The 11659-nt window shown below is 43.5% G+C and overlaps 1 protein-coding gene across 2 annotated transcripts in view; it reads right to left on the reverse strand.

The window, feature by feature from the left end:
* The window catches only part of BTBD1 (BTB domain containing 1), a 57675-nt gene extending 48365 nt beyond the window's left edge, over window positions 1-9310 (reverse strand). For both annotated transcript variants that reach the window (XM_050796148.1, XM_050796149.1), the window contains exon 1: window positions 8711-9310. In XM_050796148.1, the coding sequence (XP_050652105.1) occupies window positions 8711-9108 (398 nt within the window). In that variant the 5' untranslated portion in view covers window positions 9109-9310. The remainder of the gene's footprint in view (window positions 1-8710) is intronic.
* Window positions 9311-11659: the final 2349 nt, after the last annotated feature.

Consider the following 11659-nt stretch of genomic DNA (forward strand, 5'->3'; position numbering starts at 1 on the left):
CAACTGCACTCTAGCCTGGCCAACAAAGTGAGACTCAAAAAAAATTTAAAACAATTTTTTCGGCCGGGCGCGGTGGCTCAAGCCTGTAATCCCAGCACTTTGGGAGGCCGAGACGGGCGGATCACGAGGTCAGGAGATCGAGACCATCCTGGCTAACATGGTGTAAACCCCGTCTCTACTAAAAAATACAAAAAACTAGCCTGGCGAGGTGGCGGGCGCCTGTAGTCCCAGCTACTCGGGAGGCTGAGGCAGGAGAATGGCGTAAACCCGGGAGGTGGAGCTTGCAGTGAGCTGAGATCCGGTCACTGCGTCCCAGTCTGGGCAGCAGAACGAGACTCCGTCTCAAAAAAAAAAAAAAAAATTTTTGTTTTGTTTTGTTTTAAGGACAAGGTAGAAGTCTAGAAGTCCTTACATTCCTGCCTTTATTTATTTTTGTCAGGTAAAAATTACTAGAGTTGTAAAACAGAGCAGGAATGTGAGGCCTTTATCACCATTTGCCCTTGAGTAGATTCACACTTAAGAGCACAAGTGCCACAAACCTAAACACGGTTCTATGAGAATCTATAAATGCAGGCTTTGACTTAGGAAGATGTGGAAAAGGTTTGTAGAGGAATTTCTGCTTGAGATTAGATCTAAAGGGATTAAAAGGACAGGGGGAAGTACATTCCAGGAACAAGAGAGAATCATGTTTGTAGATTACTTTGTGTGAGATCTCCCATTCAAATTGCTTTTATCAAATTATACTTCGGTAATATACTTTTGGTTTCTATCAAGGAACATTTTTTAAGAACAAGTATGCATCTGAAGACACAGATTGAAGACACTTCATTACAGCAATGCCTTCTGTATGAAGGGATCTCATCAGGATTTTTTTTTTAAACTCATCTAATTATTAGATTTACGCATCTTCTAAGCAGTTGCCTTGTTTTTAATCTATAAATAATTATGTCCACCCACGTTTCTCTTTTTGCATTAGCTGCTAAAATAATTAAAACAGTTAGCCGGGCCTGGTGGCTCACGCCTGTAATCCCAGCACTTTGGGAGGCCAAGGCAGGTGGATCACTTGAGGTCAGGAGTTCAAGATCAGCCTGCCCAACCTGGTGAAACCCCACCTCTACTAAAAATATTAAAATTAGCCAGCGTGGTGGTGGGTGCCTGTAATCCCAGCTACTCCGGAGGCTGAGGCAGGAGAATCACTTGAACCCAGGGCAGCAGAGGTTGCAGTGAGCTGAGATCGAGCCATTGTACTCCAGCCTGGGTGACAGAGCAGGACTCTGTCTCAAAAGCAACAACGGCAAAAAATAATAATAATAATAAAAGTTTATAGCTTACTTATAACATACATTTTGTTTGCTTCTGAGACAGGGTCTCATTGTCACTCCGGGTGGAGAGTGGTGGCATGATCATAGCTCACTGTATCCTCAAATTCCTGGGCTCAAGTGAGTCTCCTGCTTCAGCTTCCAGAGTAGTTAACACTACAGGCACATGCCACTATGCTCAGCTAATTTTTTTTTTATGTTTTTGTAGAGACGGGTCTTGCTATATTTCCCAGGCTAGTTTCAAACTCCTGGACTCAAGCAATCCTCCTGCCTCGGCCTCCCCAGGTGCTGGGATTACAGGCCTGAGCCACTGTACCCAGCTTGACAGCATACATTTTTCTATTAGCTTCACTCTTGACTCTAGTTTATTTCTTACCCTGTGTTTCTTATAAGACATTTTAAGTTATTTTGGGTGCACTGCAAATTAAAAATAAATACAGGACAATAAACAATAAGAAAATCTCTGTGTATCTTAGATTTTTAATTTCTTATACACTACTAGGCACATTGTGGGCATGTGTTTAAGTCTCAATAAATACACGTTAATTGACTAGACAATTCAGTATAGGTTTCTATATAATGTCAAAAGGGAAAATATTTTCATTTGTAATAAAAAAAAGTTACTTAAAAATCCAAGAATCCTCTTGGTTCGTATGTATACATTTCTTCTACATTCTATTTAATTATTAGAGTTTCTATAATATTTTTAAAAAACTAAGCCAAGGTTTTTAAAATATAAAGATTAAACATGACATTACCACAATTCTTTGTATTTTAAAGTGACCATTTAAGCTCTCATATATAACCTCTAAGGACGAGAGCACAGAAAAATTATTACATATCCTCAAATTAGTCCTATTTTCCCCCAAAATTAATAGTTTTCCAAAAAACAAACAAAAGACAAAAAAATAAAAACACTTAGGTTACATTTAATCTAATTAAAAATGTAAAGCTGGGCACGGTAGCTCACACCTGTAATCCCAGCACTCTGGGAGGCCCAGGCAGGCAGAACACCTGGGGTCAAGAGTTTGAGACCAGCCTGGCCAATATGGTAAAACCCCATCTCTACTAAAAATACAAAAATTAGCTGGTGTGGTGGCACACACCTGTAATCCCAGCTATTCGGGAGGCTGAGCCAAGAGAATCACTTGAACCCAGCAGGGGGAGGTTGGGTGAGCCAAGATCACACCACTGTACTCCAGCCTGGGCAACAGAGACTATCTCAAAAAATAAAATAAAACAAATTGTAAAAGCCTAAGGTGAAAACTTGATTTTTATATAAGAATGATCAAAAGATCATGTATAAGAAACTCTGTATCACTACTTATCTGTTCATTTTACTCAAAAACATTTATTGAGGAATTATATAGCAGGCACTGTAAAAGTCCTAGAGATAAAAATATGGGTAAGATAGCTTTGCCCATAAAAAGCTTACCCAGTCAGTCATGCATTACTTAATGATGGGGATACATTCTAAGAAAGGCATTGTTCGACAATTTCATCATCATGCAAACATCATAGAGTGTACTCACATAAACCTCAATGGTATAGCCTACTACGCATCTAAGCTATGTTGTATAGCCTATTGCTTCTGGGCTACAAAGCAGTACAGCATGTTACTTGTTACTGTACTGAATACTGTAGGCAACTTTAAAACAATGGTGAGTATTGTGTATCTAAACACAGAAAATGCACAGTAAAAATACCGTATTATAATCTTATGGGTCCACCATCTTATTTGCAGTCCATTGTTGACCAAATTGCCGTTATATGGCACACGACTATAGTCTGGTACTGAAATGATTAAAAAGTAATGTCCTAATAACAGAAGTATATACTAGGCACTCATATCTAATAACTAATCTCTAATGATGGCCCTAAGAAATCATGCTTTCTTGTGTTCATGCCCTTACATAGATTTGTCCCATGATGAATCTGCGTTGGCCCTGTGTGAGCCCCTTGAATCAACAGATTGTGGCAGAGTGACATTGCACCAGTCAGAGACCTACACCTCAAGGATGCCTGGCAGCTCCTGCTTTTGTGTTCTTGGGAGTCATGAGCCATGACATCAAGCTACCCTGCTGGAGAGACCAGCTGAAGAAGCCTCTTGAAGAGGACCTGAGACTTAAGGCTCAGCCATCCCAGACTCTGAGTCAAACCTCCAGATGAGTTCAACCCCACCTGCTATCTGACTACAGCTACATAAATGACAAACCACCCAGGTGATTCCAGTCAACCCACACACAACTGTAAAAGATAATAAAACAGTTGTTTAAGTCACTAGGTATTCCAGTGATTTGTTCTAGAGCAATAGATAACCAAAACATGCTGTGAGAAATTAGATGAGCCAGTGTGCAATTTTGCCTATGGGTGGAATTTTTATAGAGGAGGTAAAGCCTGAAGGTTATCTGAAGAGTAGTAATTAAGTGTGAAGCCCTGGCAGAAAGACTGAGAAGTACAAAAGTAAGGAGGCCTTAGAAGGCAGGCGCTAAAACAAGAAAAAGGCCATCCGTAATTAGGGTTGAAACACTGAGTGGACAGAGAGGAAGAAAGAGATCAAATCACAAAAGTTTCATGTGCTGCTAAAGTGTTTAAACTTCATCCTGTAGGTAAAAAGAAGTCATTAAAAGATTCAGGGGAATCATATGACAATATGTCAATATCAGAGAGATCACTGTTAACAGGGTGAAAGGAGAGAGTTAAGTCTAAAGGCAGTAGTTTGGTTGAAGTAATGCAGAAAAACATGGAGAGGCAGGTAGAATTTTCAGGAATGGTCTAAAATGGACAAAAAATGTGTAGAACGGAGTGAAACGAAACTACAATTTGGAAGTAAGCCCATTAAGTCACTTCCTAGCTGACCCACAGAATCATAAGCAAGACTAAATTATTGCTTTTTGGGGGTTGCTTTATTTATAGCATTAATATGGCAAAAGCTATTGCAGGGGGATAAGAAGTATGCCTGTCTCAAAGGATTTTTCTGAAATTTAAGTGAGATCACAAAGGGGCTTAGGAACAATCTATGGCACACAGTAAGTACTCATTAAATGTCATATTTTTATTAATAACATGTCCATTTGCATGGGTATAAAACATTACTTCGCGATGGTCCACTTGGAAATGACTGTCTGAAGCTAAGTAGAGCTTTGGAGACACAGGTTGGGGAGTCAGTGCGTAAAGCTCTCTCTTTGGTTGATGGGAGAAAGGATGAGAGCTGAGGACAGAATACTGAAGAACACTTACTCCGTGCCCCTTCCATCACGTCATTCTCTGTTCCCCTTTGCAACAAAACTCCTAATTGTTTATACTAGCTGTCTCCAGCTCCTCACTTCCCATTTTCTTCCTAACCTACTCTAATCAGCTGAAATCACTCTTGGCAGGGTTATCAATAGCTTCCATCTTGCCAAGACTAAAAATCAACTCAAAGTCTTCATTCTACTTGACTCTCAACAGCATTTAGCATAACTGACCACTTTCCACTTTCCGTAGTTGACATTTCCCACTTCTTTCTTGAAACGTTTTCTTTGACTTGACTTTCAGAATACCATGCTCCTTGTTTTCTCTTCTAATTCCAATGACAGCTGCCTCTCAGTTTCATTTTATGCTTTTTCTCTGCTACATCTCTACATATTCAAAGATTCCAGAGCTCATCCTTGTACCTTTCTTGTGATCTCACTTGATCTCCCGATTTAAATACCATTCACTCTTAACTTTCGAATTTATGTTCAGCAAGCTCTTCCCTAATCTCCAAATTCATATTTCTATCTAATCTATGACCCTACTTGGATGTCTTGGAAGTCTTCTTGGTTGTACCTTCAAAAGCATATCCAGAATTTGACCATGTCTCATCATGTCCTTTGCTACCTCTCTAGTACAAGGTACAACTCACCATCGCCTCTTGCCTAGACTACTGCAAAAGCCTCTTCATCTATCACCTTGCTGCCTATTTTACTCCAACCACTGCCAGAAAGAGTTTGTTTTTTTAAAATGTAAATCAGATCACAACCTCCTGCCACCACCTCTACCTTCCCAACCCCATTCAACACTCTCCAAAGGCTTTACATGAAATGGCAGCTGAAAAAGTCTTCGCTCAGTCTCTAAAGCCCTGCACCATCCTGTCTGGCCTATCTTTTTGACCTCATTTTCTACCACTTCCCTCTACTGTGCTCAAGGTACATTGGTTCACTCTTGTGTTCCTCCAATAGGAGATCCTTAGTGCCTAAAACAAGCAATGCTTTTCCTCTCATAACTTGATTATTTTTCTTCAAAACATTCATCAGTACTTAACATTGTATCTTTAGTTTCCCCTTACTAGATTATGTGCTTCATAAGGGCAAGGACTTTTTCTTGTTTACTGCTGTATCCCAAACACCTACAACAGCCACTCGCTGTTTCACAAGCACCCCAAAAGGGAGGCATATAGTATTTGTCAAATAAACAACTGAAGAACATCATTTAAAGGTCAGGCAGTTCAAAGTGCGCAGTTTCTGTAAGGCTTCAAACTTAAGTTCATAAGCCCGCAAGTAATGTTAAATAATTCAAGTATGCCCAAACTAACCTACTCTTTCAACTTAGCAAGTACTATCAGGCATCTTTGTATCACGTATTAGCTAACTACAACATCTATGTTACACAGCCAGCCAACCCTAAATTTAGAAATCAGTCCAGATATCAATTTCAAAAAGAATAATGACCAGAACCTGAAGGATAAATACAATGCCATGAAAATAAAACACACTGAAAATGTAAAAATGAAAAAAAAATTTAAAAATGTAAAAAAGTTTTAAAATGTAAAAAAAACAAAAAACAAATTGCACTGTCCCACATTTCAAACACTCTAAAATTAACTTATTTTCTATTGATGGGAAAGGACTAATAGCAGCTTCAGTGAAAATACAAAAATATGCATTTTTTCTTCTACATTCTTATACTAGTAAAGTCAATATTTTTTCAAAATAAAAAATTGCCCCAAAATAGCTTTAGATTTGTGATTCTCAAATTTAGTTTGTGTAAGTATCACTTAGGGAGAGTGTAAAAAATGCTACCAAGGTCTCGCCTCCAAATATTAAGGTATATAATGAGGACGGGATCTACACATTTCATAAGCACCCCAGAAGATTATAATGCAGATGGCCCACAGATCATTTTGAAAACTACTTCTGGTCTAGAAAATCCAAATGAACTATACCCAATCCTCCTGGTGAACTTTAAAATGACCTGGATTTTAGCTTTTAAGGTTCCCCCTCCTTTATAAATGTAATTGAACTAAATTACAGAAAATATCAGCAACAAAGAGAAAAGAAGAAAAAAAGGTACTTTCATCTTACTACTCCAGGTGCCTTTGCTTAGCATTTTGGTATGTTTCCTTTTATCCTTGTCTCTAGGTATATGTTTGTCCATTTCTTTTCACGTTGTAATCATGGTACAGTTTCAAGTGCTCTCCATCATATTTAGTGACCGCATTATATTTCATCAAGTGAACCTATCACTGTTTAACCATTCCCTACAGCTGACTACTTCCTCACTACTATAAATAAAGTTGTAAATATTTTTGTACGCAACTTTTTTTCAGTACTTGAATGCTTCTTACATGTGGAAAGAAAATCTATAGCACCAAACTGTTTTCCAAAAGGGTTTTTACCACTATCTTTGTCAGATAACGCTGTTCAGATGTTACCTTTAAATTTTTTGGTGGGATTAATGGAAGGAAAAAATACCAGTCTTTTATTTATTTATTTATTTATTTATTCTTTTTTTTTTTGAGAGGGAGTCTCGCTCTGTCGCCCAAACTGGAGTGCAGTGGCCAGATCTCAGCTCACTGTAAGCTCCGCCTTTCGGGTTTAAGCCATTCTCCTGCCTCAGCCTCCCGAGTAGCTGGGACTACAGGCGCCTGCCACCTCGCCCGACTAGTTTTTTGTATTTTTTAGTAGAGAGGGGGTTTCACCGGGTTAGCCAGGATGGTCTCGATCACCTGACCTTGTGATCCGCCCGTCTCGGCCTCCCAAAGTGGTGGGATTACAGGCTTGAGCCACCGCGCACGGCCAAAATACCACTGTCTTTTAATTTGCACTTCCTAATTACCAGCCAGGTAAAACATTCGTTAATTAGTTGTATTTTTTCTTTCTCTAAGTTATCTATCCTGTTCCTTATCCATTTGTTAATGGAATCTTAGTATTTGTTTCTAGTTGTGTGAACTTTACATTCATTTCCTTGTTTGATTCTGATTCAGTGTGAACCTTTGTATCTAATTCTACCCCACTGACCTGCCTGTTTTTGCTTCAGTACTACCCAAGACTCTGCCACTTTAATAACAACACGTTCTACTCAGTCAGCTATTTAAAACCATCTTGGTATAATGAAACAGACATGGTCTTCAGTGTGAGTTAGCTGTTTGTTACCTTGGGCAAGATACTTGACTCTTCTCGGCCTCAGTCCCATTTGTAAAATTGGGGTAAACAATTCTTATGCCTCCTTAACAGGATGGCTGTGATTAAAAGCTAATAATGCCAAACAATCACATCTTTCCATTAGATGTCAATCTACTATCCTCAAATAACCAACAAGCAAATTCTAACATCAAGGGAGGGATGCATTTATAAGCAAATGTGACCTTGTGTGTAGAAACAGGAAACAGGTACAGCCTCACTTATCTGTTTTGGTATTTACTTTCCTGGGTCTTGACAACTAATACGTTAATGAAAAACAAAACAGTGGCCAGGCCCGGTGGTTTCACGCCTGTAATTCCAGCACTTTGGGAGACCGAGTGGGCGGATCGCTTGACCCCAGGAGACTAGCCTGGACAACATAGTGAAACCCTCTCTCTACCAAAAAAAAAAAAAATTAGCCGGGCGTGGTGGCGCGTGCCTGTAGTCCCAACTACTCGGGAGGCTGAGGTCGGAGGATCACAGCCCGGAGAGGTCGAGACTGCAGCGAGCCATGATCGCGCTACGGCACTCCAGCCTGGGCCGCTTTCAAAAAACGCGGAGGGAAGGGGGGTGACAATAACCCCAAAACATCAGTCCTGCAAGATTTTTCAACTACTCCCTTCCCCCAGACAAAAACTTAAAACATCGCAAATGAGCAATCGGGACAACCTGATCTGTCCCTCTATCCTTGCCACCTGTCTAATTCTGAAGCCTGAGCGACAATCCACAATTGGAATGCGAAGCGCCTTTCAACGGTAAAACGTACGCTTGCTGGATGAAGACATGAACGTTTAGTTGGCGACTGAGCCGTCCCGGCTCACAGATGTCGATTTCGACCCTCCAGAGCATCAACGGCTCCGGAGGAAACTGAGGCCCCGGGCGGGTCAGAGGAGCCCAGCCCAAGGTCATCCGGGAGTCAAGGCGGGCCGGGCCCCGGGGACCCCTAGCCCGGCCCGCGCCGCCGCTCACCTCAGCAGCGCCAGGAAGGCGGCGGGCTCCACGTCCGGCAGCTCGATCTCGGCCGACGTGGTGGCCATGCCGCCGTTGAACATGGCGTCGAAGACAGCGCTGCCGGCTGCCAGCACGAAGCGGTGGGCGGGGATGCGCTGCGGGCCCCCGGCGGCGGCGGTGCCGCGGCCCTTGCCCAGTACGAAGCGCACATCGCTTAGCAGTTCTGAGTTGAAGAGGAAAGCAAACCGCTCCTTCAGCGACGCCTTGGTCGCCTGCCAGTTGTAAAGAGGTTCCCGCTGCAGAGGGAGCAGGGGCCCCAGAGAGGACGGTGAAGGCGGCGGCGGCCCCGCGGGGCCCGGCTCCGCCTCAGCCCCCGACGCCTGCTCCCCAGCTGCGGCAGGCCCGAGCGAGGCCATCCTCCAGCTGCGCGGTTGCCCAGGCTAGGAACAGAACTCCACCGCCATCGCCGAGACCGCCTCCGGAGGCCAGCACCGCCTCCCTGCCTTCCGGGAAAGGCGCTTCCGGGGGCCTTGCGCCTCCGCAGGCCCCTCCCTGACCGCGCGCGCCCCCGCACGCCGGGGTTGCCGCTGTGCGCGGCAGCGGGAGGTGTGACTGGACGGACTCGAGGAAGCCCAAGGGCAGGGGGGTGGGGAGCTCGTCCTAGTCCAGCGCTCTCGGAGGTGGAGCTTCTGCAGGCTGGGTGCTGCCGGGCCTGCGGGCACCCACCCCCTGGCTCAATCCTCTGGGTATTCTGACTCAGTAGGTCTGGGGTAGGGCCTGAGAATTTGCAATTTTAAGATGCATAGCAGATCTGCAGCCGGCTCGCACTCCTGCCTGGGGATGAGGGGCCGCGAAACCCGTGGAAATTCTGGGAGCAGAGGTGGAAGGCTTAGAACCCCAGTGACCTCTCTCCCCAGGTCCGCAGGTCCCTTTCCCTTCTAATTGCCCCTTTGGTTCGGTGCTCCAGGCTTAAGAGACATTTCCTTTTACTGTTTCTATCCCTGTATTTGAAACCCCTAGTACTTACCCACTTTCCCTTCTAGCGCTTGTTTTCAGTCCTTGCACTGAACAAACCACTGCTTAAGCTTGAAATTTAAAAAATTAAAAATTAAAAAACACACACACAATGGAAAAGGCTGTACTATCCCTTCCCAGGCAGTATTTACAATGCGGATCATCTTGATTGGGGGACAGAGGCCTGCCTTCTCCCCCCTTCAGTGAGGCAGGCCCTGAGTTAAGTCAGCTGTTAAAGGCAGAACATAGAAAACCCAAGAAATAGTTATTGACCAGGCACGTATAGTTGGAAACACCTACTCTTTGCAGGAAGAGCCTTGCAGATTACAAATGCCTCAACTAAATAGTAAACTCCAAACCTGGGTTTCTCCTGTAAAATCACTCCACTTGTGAAACCACCAGAGGGGACTTCCAGCTGTTAGGCATTTAGAATGGTAACTTCTTTGGGAGAGGAACGTGCTCGGGAAGAGACTTAAAGCAGTAGGGACTGAAATAATGGATGCAACAACCCCTTCCCCAATGCCAGCCGGCAATTCCTCAAGACAAGGGGACATCATGCTACTAATGATACCATTATCACATAAAACATCGTGATAACAAAATTAACCATATCATCAAATCATCTATACATAATTTTTTTTTTTGAGACGGAGGCTCGCTCTGTTGCTAAGGCTGGAGTGCAGTGGCACGAAGTCCGCCTCCCGGGCTCAAGCGATTCTCCTCCTCAACCTCCCGAGTAGCTGGGATTACAGGTGCCTGCTACCACATCCAGCTAATTATTTGTATTTTTAGTAGAGATAGGGTTTCACCATATTGGCCAGGCTGCTCTCGAACTCCTGACCTCGTGATCTGCCTGCCTCGGCCTCCCAAAGTGCTGGGATTACAGGTGTGAGCCACCACGCCCAGTCCTATATATAATATTTAATGTATGGTTAATATTTAAGTTTCCCCACTTGTTTCCTTTTTTTTTTTTTTTTTTTTTTTTTTGAGGCAGAGTCTTGCTCTGTTACCCAGGCTGTAGTGCAGTGGCGTTATCTCCGCTCACTGCAAGGTCTGCCTCCCGGGTTCATGCCATTCTCCTGCCTCAGCTTCCCAAGTAGTTGGGACTACAGGCGCCCGCCACCAAGCCCTGCTAATTTTTTTTTTTTTTTTTTTTCTATTTTTAGTGTGTCCAGAGTTGGTTCCTTCTGGTGAGTTTGTGGTCTGGCTGACTTCAAAAATGGAGCCGAGGACCTTCGCGGTAAGTGTTACAGCTCTTAAAGATGGCATGGACCCAAAGATTTATTGTGAAGAGCAAAAAAACAAAGCTTCCACAGCAGTGAAGCGAACCAAAGCTCTTTGCAGCTGCTGCCTTGGGTGGTGGGTGGTGGGGTGAGCGGAGCGAGGCGGGTTCGGTGGCCAGCGTTTATTTACTTATTTGTCCCCACCCATGTCCTGCTGATTGGTCCATTTTACAGAGTGCCGATTGCTCTCTTTTACAGAGTGTTGATTGGTCCATTTTACAGAATGCTGACTGGTCCATTTTACAGAGTGCTTATTGGTCCATTTTACAGAATGCTGATTGGTCCATTTTACAAACTTCAAGCTACCCACAGAGTGCTGATTGGTGTGTTTTTACAGAGCACTGATTGGCAGGCACATTTTACAAACCTCTTGTAAGACAGAAAAGTTCTTCAAGTCCTCACCCAACCCAGAAGTCCAGTTGGCCTCACCTGTCATTAGTAGAGACGGGGTTTCACCATGTTAGCCAGGGTGGTCTCAGTCTCCTGACCTTATGATCTGCCCACCTCAGCCTCCCCAAAGTGCTGGGATTACAGGCATGAGCCACCTAGCCCTACCAAAAGGATCTTTCATAAGTGACCTTTTTTCCAATCCAGGATCAAATCAATGTTCACATATTATTGACTGTGTTGACTTTTTTGAAAGTCCGGGGAATTGTGGAATATAATGCTC

The sequence above is a fragment of the Macaca thibetana genome, chromosome 7 (assembly GCF_024542745.1).
Source record: "Macaca thibetana thibetana isolate TM-01 chromosome 7, ASM2454274v1, whole genome shotgun sequence".
Lineage (NCBI taxonomy): Eukaryota > Metazoa > Chordata > Mammalia > Primates > Cercopithecidae > Macaca > Macaca thibetana.